The sequence below is a fragment of the Larimichthys crocea genome, chromosome I (genome assembly GCF_000972845.2).
Source record: "Larimichthys crocea isolate SSNF chromosome I, L_crocea_2.0, whole genome shotgun sequence".
In the NCBI taxonomy this organism is placed as follows: Eukaryota; Metazoa; Chordata; class Actinopteri; family Sciaenidae; genus Larimichthys; species Larimichthys crocea.
Window position 1 is genome coordinate 42,760,876 of NC_040011.1, and position 18,798 is coordinate 42,779,673.

Consider the following 18,798-nt stretch of genomic DNA (forward strand, 5'->3'; position numbering starts at 1 on the left):
TTTTCTGGCTATAACTCCATTTTTTGTTTCACCTACAATTGTGTAGCCTTCCTTCTGAAGAGTGCTCTGTTGTTGTCCCATCTTTGTTGTCACCTACAAAAAAGAACTGACACAAATATAGAACAGTCTTTTTTTACTATATTATTGTGTACATGGCAATATTTTGTAATATGTGACCTGAAATGTGTTGCTCAATATTTAGAAATCTAAAATAAGGTGATCATTTATATATTCACAACTTTGGAAAATAATAGCTTACTTTAAAAAACAGTAACACTTAACGGTTGTGATCACTGTAAAACTAACACAATGATACAGGCACAACAAAGACATAGGTATACACATCTGTGCTCCCAATCTGTGTGTGTGTGTGTGTGTGTGTGTGTGTGTGTGTGTGTGTGTGTGTGTGTGTGTGTGTGTGTGTGTGTGTGTGTGTTTAACAAAGAACCTAATCAGATTATATAACTAGAAAACCACATTTCCTGCTTTTGCTTTCTGTTTGAGTCCAGGCTTGCTAAGACAGAAAACACAATAAATATTGTCTGATAAAGCATGAACAATGCTCAGCAGGTGTCTGAATTATTAGTGTGGCTGCCTAATCAGTGTCCACACTATTGTTCTTCAAATCTTTATTATTTTTCTTCCACCCAGGTTTTCTGGCCCCCAACTACTCCCACATACTTTTTCCTACAGAGGCAGTTCAAATATCACAACATGGCTATTATTTTACTCCATTCAAACTTTTAAAAATATTTTTTCCACATTCAAATTTTACATTACAATGAATGGCACAACCATTAAATCTTTCTACAAACCTTCAACACTTTCCAGTTCCACTGCTTTTCCATACTTTCAGCAACAGACTTCATTCAACTTTTTAAAATCCTTTACATCTTTTGAATTATTACAGTAAACTTTGATGCTTTTTGAAGAAGAAAAGGTTCTTGTATTTACCTACTTTTATTTTTCTTGGCTGTACATTGTTATATGACAGATAGGTCACTGTTCTCATACAATCCAGTTTGTTCTTGAGAAATAATGTCTTTAGAAAGGCATGTGACTTATGAAATTTATGTCCAAATATGATCTGTATGTCAGACTTTGTGCTTAACAAACTATTGGGGCCACATTATTATTAGTGTGCCTGATAGAGCAAAACACAAGGCAAGATAATGTTAGAAACAAGGCTGACCACAACACACCAACACGACACCACACACACACACACACACACACACACACACACACACACACACACACACACACACACAAACTGCTTTATCTCGCATACATGATGGGCTGTTCTGATACATTCTTTCTGTCGGTCATTTTGTCCTCTAGCCTGCACAGACACTCATCAAACAAAACCTTAACAAGAAATTACAAATAGCTGTGGCTCTGGCTGTGAAGTGAAGCCCCATCACAAATGAGGACGAGGAGATTTGAAATCTTACAGCAGATGACATGCTGCTCCACTATGAAACCAAACGGCTCTCACAGTAAATGGGAAAAAGGTAACGCATGCAGAACTGTAATAATTTCTAAAGATCCCTCGATGCCTCTGTCCATATCTTATGAGAACGTAGATCAGCTATGGGACACATTCGCCCAGAAATACTGAGCTTCACTTGCTACCTGTAGCAGCCCATATTAAATTCAAATTGCTACCTGCACCTACCTACTTGGATGTCCTCATACAGGCATATGTTACCTCACGACCAATGAACGATGCCTGGCTCTGTCACCCGTACACTCAGGGCAATCCAAACTTTGCTCGTCTGTTATTCTCTGTTGGTGGGACGTCCTACCAGATCAGGGGCGTCCCTCTCTACCTTCAAAACCCCCCTGAAGACCCAGTTCTTCAGAAAGTCCCTCCTCTCTGCACTGTACCTTGATTGTTCCCCTTTTTTGTAAGTCACTTCGGAGAAAAACCATAGACATATTCTCAGAAATATTTTTATTTGCTCTGAGAATCAAAAACAGTTTGCTCTATTAAAATTTCTTTTACAACAAGGCAATTCCGTATGTTATGTTATATTGCAGTTTGCTACTTATTTGCATTCTGCTAATCAGCAGTTCACTAATGATAATAAGACTGAATCTAATCTAATTTTCATATCAGAAACAATTGCATTGTATCTGATACATGTACAGAATAGGGGAAATTATGCATCTCTTAGGCTTTTCATTTCATTTTATTCTTGGTATCAAGTTTTTTATGATTAGACTGTAAAACTGTGGCACACACTCTTCTTCTTTCTTCAATCTTGGGCCATTACAGTTATCTCCACTTCTTTTCAAAGTTATACAGTTTCTTGTGTGTTGATGTGTGTGAATTTGGCAATGCAAGATGTTGCAGGAAAAGGAAGTTTCTGCAACATCTTGCATCGCCATCGTCTGTGGTTAGGCACGTTCTTTAATCTGTTCATCTTAAACCATAAATATCACTCTTAGTCAAGGCTGCATTCTATTGCATTTTTCTACAGAATGCATTTTTAACGTTTTGCTGATCATACTTCTGTACTTAATAATACTGAATATGAAGACTTTTACTTCTACTTAGTATTTTTAGATTGTTGTTCTGGTATCATTAAAGCCCTGAAACAACACAAATCATTACATTTAAATAAAATAACAATTGCACTGGTGACCTTTTCTTGTAAATGTGACATGGTTTGTGGTACCTCACCTTTGTGCATGTGTCCCATACACACAGGTTTAGTCTTTGCTGCAGTAGCCAAGGGTTCGACTCCAACCTGTTGGAGTATGGGAAAATTTAACATAGGTGCTTATTTGTGGAAAGCAACAGAAGAGACAATACCAAGAACATTTTTGAAACTCCACTCACTGGCACAAATTTCAGTCTGAAGACTGAGCTTATGAGCAATGAACTTAGGAAGAGAAATTTGCTGAAGATGGTTAAGCAAAATGGGATAGGCAGGATAATCAGAAATATCTGAAACAAGAGAGGTAATACATTAACATTTATATTACATTTAGTCATTTAGCTGATGCTTTTATCCAAAGCGACTTACAGAAAAGGGAAACAATCAAGGTACAGTGTGATAACAAAGCGTTTGTGCAGCAATAAGTGCTGTGACGATTCTTAATTTAGCATGTTTGGTTGTTGGTAGTGTTGGAGAGGAGGTACTCTCTGAAGAGCTGGGTCTTCAGAGAGGGACGCTCCTGCTCTGGTAGGTTTCTATAAATTGGTTATGGCTCCATCTCCTGGCACAAGAGCCATAGCATTTATCCTCAACCAGCTAGCTTGCCAAATCCAAAATGTTCAACAATTTAAGTCATCTTCCATCACAGCATCTACCTATTGCATTTTTCTGCAGAATACATTTTTAACATTTTGCTGATCGTACTTCTGTACTTACTAATACTAATACTGAATATGAAGACTTTTACTTCTACTTAGTATTTTTATATTGTTGTTCTGGTATCATTTAAGCCACTGAAAAAACAAATCCAGAACAGCCTTTTAACTATGTAATTTATGGTCATATGTATATGATAGTATGTGAAAGAAAATATTGAATATTGAAAGAAATATTGTTACACCTCTTCCTTAAAGAAATTATGACTTTTGTAAGAATTAATTTGTCACGTACCACATCATGCAGAAAAGGCCTGATGCCATACTTTCTGTGAACACTGTATGAACACTGTCTGACATCATCACAGGGTTAACCACCTTCCTGAAACAACACAAATCATTACATTAAAATAAAATAACAATTGCACTGGTGACCTTTTCCTGTAAACGTGACAAGGTTTGTGATACCTCACCTCTGTGCATGTGTCCCATGCATGAAGATTTAGTCTTTGCTGCAGTAGCCAAGGGTTCAACTCCAACCTCTCTCTCTCCCCACTTCATTCTTCAGCTGCCATTTCAAAATAAAGATTAAAAACTGTTTAATATGAATCAGAAGAGTGCCTGAAGCACCAACATGGCATCATCGCTGGTGTTCAATGTTTCATGCAGTGATGAGGGACGACTGCAGGACGCAGCAGTTTGTAATAAACTAAAACATGCGAAAACTTTGTTGTTATTTTAGCTTATGACCTCAAAAAGGTGTCTGGGGTATAATAATTTCACCAATGACACTATGGAACAACAAAAAGTCTGCACTTAAATCTTTTTTTAACCATTTTTAATCAGTTCAACATCATTCATTTTCTGCAATTACATGGTATATACACAAATAACTTTGTTGCATCACAATGGCTTATTTTTATTTAGTTTTTTTCTCAAAATTATCATATTTTTCAAAATAGAGTTTTACTAATTCATAACTACAGAATACATAAAGCTGCATTTAACATAACCGATGTAATTAATAACTTTTATACATGAGACAGAGACGAGAGCCAAAGCTCAGTACACACGAGGGATTAGAAATGACAGCAGGCTTTTAAGCCGATGACTGCAGTGGTTCAGTGGTGAAGTGTTTCTGATACAAGGAAGGAAAAAAAACAAAACACAAAAAGGAACGACATCTCAGGTTGTTACTTATATAAAATATGAATAACGGCATGGTAGCTACAACTGCACAAAAAGCTGCTGTTGAGGTGTTAGTGCTTCGTCAACAATATAAACGTCTTAACTGAGCAAAAATGAACACACTTCTACAAGTTATTGGCCCGATGTTAGATGCACATTCTTAAGAAACCAGCTCAAGTTTAGCGCCAAAGCCAAACCAGCCATACAGTACATGGACACACACCACACACACACACCTGTAAAAACCTCTTTACCTACACTTGAATGCCTTGAAACGTATCATGGTTATCACCTCATCCGAAAATGTAAACAGAAGTAAAATGATGGCAAATGATTCAGGTCTGTCTCAGGTAAAAACACACAGTAGGAGTGCTGGCAGAGAAACGAAGAATTCAAAAAGACGTCTGAGACGACGACCAAACTCAAGTACTCGTGACAAAACAGCTAAATGCTTCAAAATAAGACTCAAAATATAGCGAAGAACCAGTGCGAACTGACAGCATCTTTAAGCTATTATAAGCAATTAGTTCACTACCTTGTCATAATATATATACACAGAAGGAAAAAAAAAAAACTTTATATCAAACCTTTATCACCGAGGAAAACCTTAAAGCAAGCAGTAAATATGCTGTTATTTATCATTTATTTACAACACATAAGCTATTTTTTAAACAGGTGAATGCAAACAATAATGCTGTAGAGTTGTTAGTTATTGGACCACACAGGGACTCTGTGTGTAAACATGCATTGTTTCAGTGCTCCCCCTAAGCCTTGAAGAGTGAAATGAGACCACGACACTCAGCAGATAGAAAGACAGACCAGCTCACTTCCTGTCGCTTCAGCTTCCACGCCGAGAACCTTTTTGAATCTCAGAGGTGTTTTGTGAGTTTTGGAGAACGACTCTTCGACTCTGAACTAGGCTTCGAGAATTCACAGGAACTGTTTTCTTCACGTGTCCCCATGAGGGCGCTCATGTTTAACCCGATACCAGTACTTTGGGACTGTAGGCCTTCGTGCTGGAACATCACCTGCAGCAGTTTAACCTGGAGCTGCAGTTTGGCCGGTGCAGATATAGCCCTGCAGAATATGAATTTATGTGTAGACAGATCAGTGAAATCTACGACCAAATCAGCTATAACACTGTCAACGTTCCAGAGAATACTCCCGGCTGTATATTTTATATCTTCCACAGAGCAGCATCTGCGTAATGTGACCAAACCCGGCCACTCCCGCCTGATCTGTCCTTCTGCCAGCGGTGGCTGTATTAGTAGAAGTGGATACGCGCTGTTACAGCATCTAAACAATCCTCGTGTTAACTGTATTACGCTGAGATAACAATGTTCTAGATTCATTAGCACTGGCTCGAAGCAGGCTAGACTGAGGTTCGTATCTAACCAAAGCATTAGCAGTATTATTGCTGTAGCGTTTTTTTTTTAGCACTAGCGGTACTACCCTAGTTTTAGCAAGCGATATGACGAGCTATGTTTGAGGCTACTACGAGCTATCAGACACTAGTCTTTAAAAAAAAAAAAAAAAAAATGAGCGTATTAGCCTACTTGAAGCGAACGCATGCAGTGATCTGGACTCGCGTGGTCTATGAGCTCTATGCTAATGGCCGAGTGGTGAGAGAGCAGGCGTAGAGGGAGCACTGAGTGATTCACTGCTGTCACATCAGTATGTCCAGGTCGTCGTTGTGGTCGTCCTCCTCCGTCACCCGCAGCGACAGCACCTCCTCGTTCAGAAACAGTCCACTCAGTCGCTCCTTGCGGGCCTGTCGCTGCTCTTTCAGCTGCCGCTTCCGCAGGGCTTTCTGCTGAAGCTTGCGCTGCTTGGAGCGTTTCTGGAAGATGAAAAGAGAGAGAGAGGGCGGGAGGGGTTAGAGATGATACCTGGATGAGGAGCGAGGTGTTCGTCTGGCACAATAATACATCTTTCTTACTTTAGAGTCTCGTATACGTTCTGCAGCACTGGACAGGTTGCCATCGCTGTGAGCTCTGCTGATGTTGGCAACACTGCTTCCACTACAGGCTGATGCTGTCCCACCTGGAACAAAGGAAACATACACAGTATTACAACAAGGGAAACAATAAAAGTGTCTTTCTGCCTGCAGCTTAACTGTTAAACCAACCAGGCAGCATCTTACCTGCTATGGAGTTGGAGGCAGTGGAGCCGGTAGAGGAGCTGGCTGAGCTGACCATGCTGGCGTTGCTGCTGCTGGCTCCACTGACGCCGCCGGTGCTCGCGCTGCTGTGGCTGCTCCTCTTCCAGCCCTCTCTGGTGCTGCTGGCACGCTGCCTGGGGCTGTGCTCTCTGATGTAGTTACGCACCTGATGACATCATACAGGTAAATTACTTTTCTCATGCTGTGCAACTCTGGGTTAACATCTTTCTTAAGCTGGTTTGCTGAAGTATCAGTTTAGGACAAGGACGAACATTTTCAGTGATGATCTAGTTGGTATGACGGACCATCACTGCATCATACATTAATACGTTTCTTTCAGTGGAAGCTTAAAACATCTTACGTGCTTAAAAATGAGTCATCGGTTTTAAAAAGTGGCATTAGCCAGTTTATAGCCGACGTCTGACACACATACCAGTCGGGCTCTTATTGTTTTGACCCCAGCTTCTTGTTCATTAATATCAAACTCGTCTGAATTGCAGGCGAAACAAACTTTTAGAGACTCGCCTTTTTGAGATTTTGTCTATTTTTTTAACTTTTTTAAAATCTTTTAATTTTCTCGTTTCATTCTCAGCAAAAGGAAATAGGAGAATATTAAAGTGACTTTTAAGACATTCCAAGACATTTAACTTTCTCTCTTTTCCCACATGTTTGTCATGAACAGCTTTCCAGATTTTCCATGAAGCGTGGGAACTGTTTCAGCGGCCACTTAATAGATCATTGCTGCTTTTTTTGGCTGATGTGTGAAGCAAATCCATCAGCCCCGTGAATATTTTACTAGCATTTGGCTGGTCACTGATGCTAACTCCTCTTAACCATTTCCCTCAAAAGATACTGGACAATTAACGATCTGATGATATAATCACAACAGATTTTACAAGATTATACTTAGTAAATAAACTCTGACAGCACAGACAGTAACCAAACTTCCATGTACAAGGACAGCTCTGTACTGACCTGGTGTCAGGCTGCTCACACTTTTGTCAGAGCCTGTTCACTGAAGGCCCAAGCAGACATTTATTGTTGAAGCAGTGTGTTTCAGAGTTACTGCTCACCTGTTTGAGTTTCTCGTCGGTCAGACAGTTGAGCTCGATGATGAACTCGCTGTCGGTGGGAGAGATCTGAGCGCAGGGGTCGATGATCTTGATGATGTCGAGCTGCTCCCTCAGGCCCATCTCTGTGCTGACCTTCCGACTCAGGTACTCGATGTACTCCACCTGGGAGGAGAAACGCAGACATGTAGTGTCTTTTAGTTTTGTTCCTTCTTTCCGGCCTTCGCTGAAGAATAAAGGTGTATAAGAAGAGTTTCACGGGGTGTTTTGGACTTGGCTTTATTTACCTGCTCATCGTTGGTCATGGCGCTCCATGGTAGCTCGTCCAGGTTACGATGCGGGTGGGGCTTAGGCTTCCTCTTCGAGAAGAGACAGGGTGAACTTGGCACGCTCGGGATGATGTCAGAGAGGACATCGCTGCCGCTGGCAATGTCACTTCCTGGCAACTGGGAGGACGGCAGTGCGACAGACAGACAAAGAGAAGCAGGAGGACAAATTATTATAGATCACTGTGACGTCCACATCCTCTGTGTGTGCAACTACAACTGATATTAACAGATCTTCAATGTAGAGACTCCCCTAAGAATATTTGTCACTTTTACATCATGAGGAATAAGGACCACAGCACAGCCCCTACAAAATTAAAGCTTGCTGTGTAGTTCCTGTTATTTATGTCTTCCATAACATTAGTGACAAACAGCAGGAGAAAAAGCCAGAATATGAAGTCTCATTAAAAACAAAATAAGACTGCATGCCACACATGACAGACTGCGGCTGCTTTACATCACAGGAAACCTCACGGAGAGCAAGAGGGTAAAACAGCATCGCTCGTCTGTTGCATGTTGGTGTGTGGTTCACCACTGAGCCTGTTTGTAACAGGTACCAATACATGTGTCACCATCCTCGATGAAACACACCAAGAATGGAAAAGAGACACTAGTGCAACAGCGAAATGGAGTAAAGACTCTGAACTGAACTAGGGCTGCCACGATTAGTCACGATTATGTCGACGAACAAAATTGTCGACAACTAATTTAGTAGCCGACGATTCTTTTTCTTTTTCTTTTTTTAAACTTTGCTTTGCGTGATCGCGGTTTCAATGGGAACCCGCACAGCGCGTGCTCTCACTGGTCAAACAGGCTTCTCTGTCCGTTGCGTGAGGGTGGCGTATTTGGTCCGTCCTGCACGTGACTTCAAACTCCACCGGGAGTATTTCAGAAGCGAGCGCTTAGCCCGCCAGACTTTGTTTACTTGCTCAGATTTGGACATTTGCCTGGTGTATGTTCTTCTAAACATGCTTCTACATGTGTAAATATGCTACGTAGTTAATTAGTTTTGCTTTATTTTATTGTTATGTATAAAAAATGTGTCATATTAGACCCTGAATAGTATGTAAAGGTTAATGAGTAATGAAATGTTAGGATAATTTTTCTATGTACTTAAGTTCCCAACTTCATTGTAAGATTAATTGAAAGCTTTAGTTAATAAAATGATCAAATTAATTCAGTTGCTCAGTCTTTTTTGCACAAGAAAAAATGTGGCTAGTGGAAATTCTGATTGGCTGGTAACTTCAGAAACTTACCAGCCACATTGGCTGGTGATCAAAAAAGTTAATTTAGAGCCCTGTTAGGGTTAATGAGCTATCATTTTAACTGTTTTTATTTTCAGTTAGCTCATACTTCAAGCTGAAAGCTAGTGATCTGATCAGCTGCATGCTGGTGCGATAAGCTGTGTTTTACAGTCAATTTACGTATGATCCGATTAGTCGACTAATCGAAAAAATAAACTATCAAAATAATCGTTTGTGGCAGCCCTAAACTGAACTGAGCGCACATAAATAAAATATAGTTTCATAATGTAGCATCATCAAAGGGAAAGTCGCCCCAGGACAAATCAATAAGGAGTTTTCAGGGTACTTGGGAATGTAGCTGAGACTTGGTTCTCATTAAAGCACCTAAAGTTAAAGTAACCAGCCAGACAATAAACCAACCTGCCACTCAAACTCGCTGTCGGACCAGTCCCAATAGGTGCTGATGGAGGAGGAGACATCGCTGCAAACACTGCCCTCTGGAAACAGGTCCAGAGACGTTAGTTCCTGATCATCCAGGAGGGAGTAACAGTCGTCCTGATCCCCCACGGACACGGAGGAGAAGAGCTCCTCGCTGCACTCCGAGCTGGCGACACTCGTCCCACAGGAAGTTAGGTTCCACCTGGGGGAGGGGAGAACAATGAACGTCAAAGTATATCCTGTGAGCAATTTCTGGAAATTGTTCAGATCATTACAATTCAACCTTTCTCTGCCAACAAAGTTAGGGTACATTCAGACAGGATCTGGAGCAATCTGGATCCTGTCTGAACGTTCCCTTAACCTTGAAAGGGGATTCACGAAAATACAGATGCAGAAGTCAGTGAGAACAAACGTAGCCTTCAAATTTAGATAATAAACTTCTGCTATCTTGCATTTTTTAAGTTCTACGTGACAGTGCTGTGCACATTTTCAGGCTGTGACAAGAGATATGGAGTTTCTGGTTTACATGCGAGCCTGCATACAACATACAAGCAACGGTCAACCAGGACAGCAGCTTGATAAGCACGTCAACGTTTGTCAATGACGATGTGGGGAATGCCACCGACAGCTGCAATGACACATCCTACAACAGCTGGTGGCAACTTAAGATGAGATTATCTCAGAGAGAGGTAACACACACGCGTTAACACTCTCTACTTGCCTGTTACTGTGGAAGCGGTGTAGAGGATCCGTCCTGTGACAAGATGAGAGCTGGCAGCCGAAGTCGCTGACGTCCAGGGTTCCCACATCGCTGAGGTTGGCTCTTTGGGAGAGGAGAGGGAAAGGCTCCTCCGGGGCCAAAAACTTCTCGTACAGAGATTCAGACATGGCCAACTGTACCTGACACAGGAAGACAAACACGACAGTGCCACTTTGTTACAGACTCAAAAAGTAGTTTGAATCGATCACAGGCGAACTGAGTGCACATGGTATCTATCTTTCATATAATAAGCTTTGTTCAGTGTACGAAGTGTAGGAAACGTGCAGATCAATGCAGCTAGATGATGACATCATCATATTTATACTATTTATATCTCGTCACTGTCTTTTCAATTCTCTGATGTCTTTTAGCTTGTATATATTTTTATTTTATATTTTCACATCTTCACTTACATTTTATGTTTCATGTTTAGTGCTGTTTGCACCGGGATAAGAAACTCTGTATGTCCTGTACATATGGCAGCATTGACAATAAAGTTGACTTGACTTGATCTGTGAATATTTCCATATTTCCAGTTGCTGATAATTTGGGGTAAATTTCACATTCAGAAATGTTGATGTTTTGTCACGTAACTCCAGCAGCATGACTCCATTACACATATATTTATATTTTAAAAAGTTACAGTGACTTTATTTAATTTACTTAAAATTTTAATTCAACTTTAATACCTGTGCATTATCATTTATTTATTTATTTATATATCCTCACTGTTTACACTTAGTCAAACAGTCTCTGTACAGTCTCTCAAAGACTAAATTCTTTATAAGGTTTTAGATTTATATATTGTATAGTTCACTGTTACTGGTTTTATTTAACTGTATATAGTGTTAAAATAGGATATCCTATAGGTGTATAGAGTTAAAGTTTTGTTTTCTTGCTATCACTTACTATCTCACGTACAGTTTGGGAGCTGCTGTAACAAAAACAATTAATAATTTAGTCTGATTAGTCTGTTGCACACAGATATGTATAAACTGTCATATCCACCTACCTCATGTACAGAAACCATATTTAAACCATCATCAGTCCTTCACCCAGTTTAAACGTCTATAGACAGATACACATGTCCATATATATCTATATTAACGCAAATAAATACACCTTTTAAATATGTATATAGTTGTTTTTTTATGTTTTGCGTCTGCCTGTCATGTTCCTTGTCTTTCAAACACCTGTATGTACAGGTGAGAGCAAAGTGAAGTCTGTATGTCTATTATTTTATATATATAAACACAAAGCAAACTTCCCTTCATCCAAACACCGGTTAGCAGTAAGGTTAACATTTTTATTATATCCTTTATTTAACATTACTTCAGCTTATTTACACCGGGCTGTAAACATTAGTGTCTGCAGTAGCTGAAGCTCTAATAAGGTTTAATTTCACCTAAAAACGACGTTATGTTGACATTATGTGTCACTCACGTAGCTGACTGTTGTTGTTTTTTTCTTGATAAGATAGTGAAACGCTCACATTAGTATAAAACAGACAGACTAACAGCAGGTAAACAGTTTAAACAGACAGACTAACAGCAGGTAAACAGTCTGAACGTCACATGTTACCGTCCTTGATGAAAACAACACGAGCTAACGCCGTTACCGTTAGCCGCTCGCTAAAGCTACAAACGTCCACGTAGCGTTTACAAAGCCACAAAACAAACTCCCAACGAGCCGCTACCACACGGCAACAAACCCGAATTAGTTATAAACCCGGCGGAGATGTAGTTCAGTAGCTATCTGCGTGAACACACCAACCTTTTGTCGTTCAGAAAACGATCATTTCTGCCACCTCCATTTGCTAAATCCTTTCTTTTTCTGCCGTTGAGCTTACGCTGTCATCGCGAGACTACTACTCGTGAGTCGTTCGTGAACGAGTCGTTTCAAAGAACCGGCTCTTTTTTTTTTTTTTTTAAAGTGAACACACAAACCACTCAGTTGTTCGGAAAGTGAATCAATTCGCCTTAACCCTAGAACTAACTTATTTTATTTATACCTGGCAGTTATTATTTATATCATGGTCACTTACTTTTGTAATATTATTTATATTGTGGTCATTACTCTTGCAATATTTATATTTGTATCACTTTCACTGTATTTATATTTATTTATATACACAATATTTCTTACACTATGGTCACTTTACATTACAATACTCTTTGTATATATCATGCCACCTTTATTCTCAGTACTTGTCTGTTTTGAAGGTTGGTTGTTTTTCATGTTTATTGTGTAGGTTATAGATATGTTTTTCTTGCTTTTTCTACTTTTTTCAAATTCTGTAGTGTATGCTACACTTTCCGCTGCTGCTGTAACAAGTAAATTTCCCCTTGGTGGGATAAATAAAGTATCTCTAATCTAATCTAATAATATCCCGGCTAAAATACAGTTTTCATCAATTTATGTAAAAGTAAAATACTGTATGCCAAATTGTAGATAGATAGATAGATAGATAGATAGATAGATAGATAGATAGATATACTTTATTTATCCCAAGCTGGGAAATTGCAGTGCAGCAGCAGCATTACACACAGGGGCTATAGACTTAAGAATAAAAAAAAACAAAGAACAAACTATACATAATAAAATATCAAAATAGCAATAGTAAATAAAATATATTGTACAAAAGTATATAGAATAAATTGGCAGTATTGATTTAGTGCAAATAAAGAAAGGAGAAATGTGCAATATGTGTTACTAAAATAACATTTAAAAAGGTACCATGGGGGACCCTTTAAAAAGGCAGCAAATTTATTGAAAAATCAGGTGATCCTTAACGAGGAATTTCCTAAAAAAAAAAAAAAAAAATGGAGCTGGGAACTTGTTCGATATCAGCCTGAAAATCACAGGACTCATCTGCTGTGGGGAAAGAAGTCAGCAGTGCGAATTTGAAAGATGTGTGAGCGTCCTTTTTATATTGAACAGAGGGGGAACGGTATCTGACAGTAATATATATAACATATAATATATAACTGTCAGGATGTGCTTTACCTGCTATAACGGAGCTGGATTCAAGACAAATATGATAAAATAGCGATTTATATTTACACGTCAAATGAATGAGCACACTTTCTCCCAAAAGTCATATTCAAAATGAAAAGTCTCTCACAAATATAATATTTTTTTGTTATTGATAGAAATAACAGTATTTGGTTGTGTTAATTAAGACATAAAAACACAAACATGTGTGCTGTTGTCCTCCTTCAGATAGAATTGTCTAAAAAAGTCAAAAGTCAAAAGCTGAGTCAAATGATCTGACTCCCCAAAAAGAAGCGAACTCCCCATCACCTGAGGATTACGTGACCGAGCGAGACGAGCGTCACGTGATATGAAGGCAAGGAAGTTGTGTCACATAAACAGAAAGCTATCTTCAAAAGACAAGCGTCTTGTGCTTAAATTAGTCCTTTTAAAATCTGTTTTATCGGCGCATACGGCAGATTAGCGCATGGTGAGACATGTCTGCAAGCCACGCAAGGGACTCCAGCTTTCTGGGAGGCAGGATCCCTCCGGAGATCGAGTCCATGTCGAAAAATCTGAAGGATGTGGACCAGGAGATGTTCAGAAAAATACTCAAAGGTAATGATCTAAAGATTTAAATGTTTGCACGGACCTGCTCAGTTGTCTGCACGACTACTTAATGCATTACGCATGCATTACGCATGCATTACGCATGCATCTGGCTCAATGGATACTAAGAAATGATGTCTGCAGCAGATTGGCGGCCTTCTTAACACCTCCAGCTCTGATGGGATTCATCCTGTGACATTAAAGTGAAGTGTGTGTGTGTGTGTGTGTGTGTGTGTGTGTGTATATGTGTATGTGTGCATTGTTGTGTGTCCAGCTGTGGTCAGCGCCCTGGAGGGGAAGGACAGCAGAGAGGTGTTGAAGTCCATAGCAGAGAGCAGTCCCATCCCCCAGGAGAGGCTCACTTACATCGTAGCTGGGATGTACAGGGTCCTGTCTGAGGCCATCCGCATCCCCACATCGTCGCTTAAACAAGAGGTAAACAATAGGAATTATATGTTGGAGCACGCTGGCATCAAACACAACATCAGCCTGTCAGTAACTTTGTGGCCTTTGAGGCCTTTCCCACATATAAGTGACATTAGTTCTTCAGTAATTCATCTTTTTTAATTGCACCTCATCACTGTCATGAATCCACCAGAGGGAATGAGTCCACTTAAACAAAATAAAGTCAAAGGAAGGAAGGGTTGCCCCTCAACACCACGTAACATAAGTAAAATGGTAAATGGACTGTGCTTAGATAGCGCCTTTCTAGTCTTCTGACCACTCAAAGCGCTTTACAGTACGTATCTCATTCACCCATTCACCCACATTCATACATTGATGGCATTGGCTGCCATGCAAGGTGCCGACTGCTCATCACTTTTAGGAGTTAATCATTCATCGTATTCACGCACCGATGGCGCAGCCTTCGGGAGCAATTTGGGGTTCAGTATCTTGCCCAAGGACGACCCGCTCTGCCTCCGAGCCACAGCAGACTGAAAATACATTCCAGTATACCTCCATGGAACTAAATATTATTAATGTTATTGGCTTCACATGTCCTTTTCTTGCTGTTACAACGCAACAAAACCCGACTAATTGTCAATTCTTGGGGCTGATACTGATTATACAGTATATTAAAGAGTATCCCTCACACTGACAAAGAAGCACGATATTTTCCAGTTTAAATCTATACTGGGAATGTATTAATTATAAACTACTATACATCATTAACCCACCTGTTGGAACACACACACATGCACAGGGTCACACACTCATAGAGACAGATGGCATATTCGCTGGAGCGGTGGGCATCAATTCACAGCGCCCGGCAGATGTTGAGGGGGTGGGGGGGTACGGTGCTTTTTGCTCAAGGGCCGTGACAAGGAGGTGGACTGCCACCCCACCAGGTGTCAGTGAGAGAGCAGGGATCAAACAGCCAACCTTCAGGTTATAGGACAACCCACTCTACCACTGACGACCGCCCTCTTTTCTGCATTATGTATTATGTAAACTCATGTAGGTGTATGTTTGTCATTTGTCTCTGTTTAGGCCTTCAAAGAAGATCTCAGAGAACTGAGGTAATATCAGTTTATCACTTCCTCAGTGTACTAATGCATTATCCACTCCTGCTTATACACAACACACTTTCCACCTCCAAATGCTGATTCTGTTGTTTCTGTTATGTTTTGTCACTTAGGATACCTGAAGACTTCATCACAGATTTCTCCAGCGTGGTTTTCGGCAATCGGTATGTTGAATTTAGAGCCTCCAAGTGTGGATGTCTTCTCTTCACTGTGACTATACAGTGAATCCTTTTTATATTGTTTTTTTCATCACCATAGGACTGAGGTTACCTGTCCATGTCTCACCTCTCTCTCTCTGTATTTGCAGTCGTGCAGCTATAGAGGCGGCGACCTCCCAGAATGATCCTCACCTCCCCACAGTAGAAGACTTTAAATGGAGAGTGGATGTTGCAATTTCTACAAGGTAATGCAAAATAAAAGATGTGAGATGTACCGGACACGTTAAAGAAGTCTCATTTTTGTGTCTCCTCTGTGTCCACAGCTCTTTAGTCCGGGCCCTGCAGCCTTCTGTTCTGATGCAGATGAAACTATCAGATGGGAGCGTTCACCGCTTTGAGGTACTTAAACAGTTAACGCATTCATGACTGTACAGCCAGTTTAACATTCTCCTCTGTAAAACATATGTACCCAAGTCTAATCCTTTTTATTTTATTTTGCCTAAATTCTGTAATAAATTGTCTCTAATTTCATTATCAGAATATTGCATAATAATCCCATTGATCAGATGATAATTTATCGCTATCCCTACACTGTATTGTGTGTGTATCCCAGCTTATCTTCAGTCTGTGGGTAGAAGGAAGTTGGTCATTAGACAGTGGGTCTGTTTGAGTTGTTATGTAACAGGATTACAGTGGAATTATTGAGTAACAGTTGTAAACTACAGTCACATAGTGCAACAGTTTCTCAGAACTTTTCTATCTCTCAGCAAATACGTCTAAAAGAATAACAGCAGTGTCTTTGAATTACATCAAATCTACGGCGCTCTTTCAGTCTGAACATCTGACTGTGTGTCTTCCTGTCTGTTTATACGAACCTGTCGGCTCAGATTACTGAAGATGAGACCCAGGCTTCGGCTCACAAAGAGGCAGTTACAGGAAATGATTGGAATTATTGATGAATGATTCAGGAAGGATGAGCAGACAAAGTGAGAAACTAAAAAAACAAATCCTCAATAGGTCAGGGAGGCACTTCACTCAACAGGGGGCGCCACACTCCATACCCTGCCCTGATACTTACAGGATAGACGCTGTTTTCAAAGTAGGCTACTAATGTGGACAGAAGCAGGAGGGAGGGCTTCCAGCATGGCTGTCGGTGCACCTAATGCACCGGTTATGTAATCAGATTACAGCAGAATTGGAAGATTAGTTTCAACAACATCGGATGTGCAGAGTCTATTGATGGACGTACCTTAATACCACCTGATATGTGCTCTCTGAATCCGGAGGATGATTGAGGAGTATCTCCTCCTGTACTGTGACAAACAGGAGACACGACTCCACCACAGTGCGGTCAGTCATACTGGAGAAAGATAGCTGAGTATCAGTCCCGTCATGAATGCCACTGATTGTTTTTTTCTGTTTTGCTCCGAGCTACTTTGTTTCCACGTTTATGTCAGTGTTTGGTCAGTATGACTGACCTCACATTACCAAGCAGATGTATCTGTTCTTGTTGCAAACAGATGACGCACAGTCAGCCCGAGCCTTGAGCCACAGGAATGAGAGGCACAGAAATTATAGTAGCTGTGATTAAAAGCTCAAACATGTGTATCGGTTTAGAGTACAGTCTTTTAGGAGTGGCCCCCTTCACCCTGTAAGGACTGTCTGAGGTCACACTGTCAAATTCAAGGTGTTTTTAGACTTTTAAGACATTTTCCAGGGACTATTTTTAAACATGCAAGATGACAGGTGTGTTGGAAAAATTAAATCATGGAAAGAAAGTTAGAAATTCCAGCACTGGAACAAAGTGCAAAGACGGAAATTCTAACAATGGACTTTCTCCGACTTACTTACTTTTAAACGCCACCATCTTGTTACAGCTATGCAGCTATGCAGTTGTTTTTATATCAGAGTAATATTGTCACTTTTGCGTTCAGGTGCCGGTGTCAAAATTCCAGGAGCTCCGTTACAACGTGGCTCTGATCCTCAAAGAAATGAACGACCTGGAGAAGAGAAGCATCCTCCAAATCCAAGATTGATCGACGGCACAGGGCTGTTATCCAATCAAGCTGTCCTCCATTCTTAGTCTTTGAGATTTAGTGAAATTTTGTAAATTGCACAAAACGCAGCTCATTTTTAATAATTTCAAATATGATGTTATGAAAGTTGATGATAATCTGCCTGTAATGATGTTATGATTTGATGCTGTTGGTATCCAACATGCTTGACTGTTCACAGAGTACAAAATGATAAGAATAGTTTGCCTGGCTAAATGATATTATCATTTTTTCTGTGTCACAGAAACTTATGTTCAAAAACACAACACAACAAAGATCAGAGGTGTTGTAAACTGTACATATTAGCATTATTCAATTCACTGATTGTTTGGAGATTGGACACGGCTGCAAAGCCTCCTTTGTGCCAAAATACAAATGCAGTCAAGCAAGCACTCAAATAATTTACCTGCTTTATCTGCTGCCTTCGAGACGGAACATTTTGTTCAAGAGCTTCTGAAACATGACGATGTGCAAGTCAAAGAATGAACAAGGTTATCTTTTTTCTACTCATGTTTTGATACATGTAACTCAAACCGGTGCCCGTACAAAAGATTCAACTGTCCTTTGTGTTCTAGCACTATTGTATAACGTGTAACATGAAGATGTTTCTGTCATTTTGTAAGTGTTTTCCATAATAACATCAAGACCTTTTAACTCTTGAAACACATTTCTCTAATAAATTATGTCCGTTCCTGTATTTGCAAAGATTAAATGATTTGTTCCAATTTTAACACCACAACAAACACACTACAGAAATGAGTCCATAACTGCTGTGATAGTCTCAACAGAGGTGACAAATAAAAGACATATGAGGTCATTTCAGAAGCTTACAATGAAATAAGGCCTGTACAAAAAGCTAAAAGGTAACACACAGGGTTAATTCTGCACATATAGTATAATTATACAGTTTTATGGTTGAGCCAATAACTGTGATCTTTGATTCTTCCTCCAGTCAGCACGTAAAACACT

General features: G+C 40.0%; 2 protein-coding genes across 2 annotated transcripts; one reads left to right on the top strand and one right to left on the bottom strand.

The window, feature by feature from the left end:
* Positions 1 to 4,216: 4,216 nt before the first annotated feature.
* Positions 4,217 to 12,412, bottom strand: LOC104932270 (protein FAM199X). The gene is made up of 8 exons (XM_019255951.2): positions 12,283 to 12,412; positions 10,471 to 10,649; positions 9,732 to 9,951; positions 8,029 to 8,187; positions 7,745 to 7,906; positions 6,654 to 6,837; positions 6,450 to 6,553; positions 4,217 to 6,350 (listed from the first exon to the last, which is right to left on the bottom strand). Exons 2-8 carry the CDS (start codon positions 10,635 to 10,637, stop codon positions 6,177 to 6,179), a joined length of 1,170 nt encoding a protein of 389 aa, XP_019111496.1. The 5' UTR covers positions 10,638 to 10,649; positions 12,283 to 12,412; the 3' UTR covers positions 4,217 to 6,176.
* Positions 12,413 to 13,824: 1,412 nt separating this feature from the next.
* On the top strand, positions 13,825 to 18,526 carry commd5 (COMM domain containing 5). The gene is made up of 7 exons (XM_019255931.2): positions 13,825 to 14,100; positions 14,366 to 14,526; positions 15,583 to 15,611; positions 15,731 to 15,781; positions 15,925 to 16,020; positions 16,099 to 16,174; positions 17,710 to 18,526. The coding sequence occupies exons 1-7, from the start codon at positions 13,980 to 13,982 to the stop codon at positions 17,809 to 17,811; spliced, it is 636 nt and encodes a 211-aa protein (XP_019111476.2). The 5' UTR covers positions 13,825 to 13,979; the 3' UTR covers positions 17,812 to 18,526.
* Positions 18,527 to 18,798: the final 272 nt, after the last annotated feature.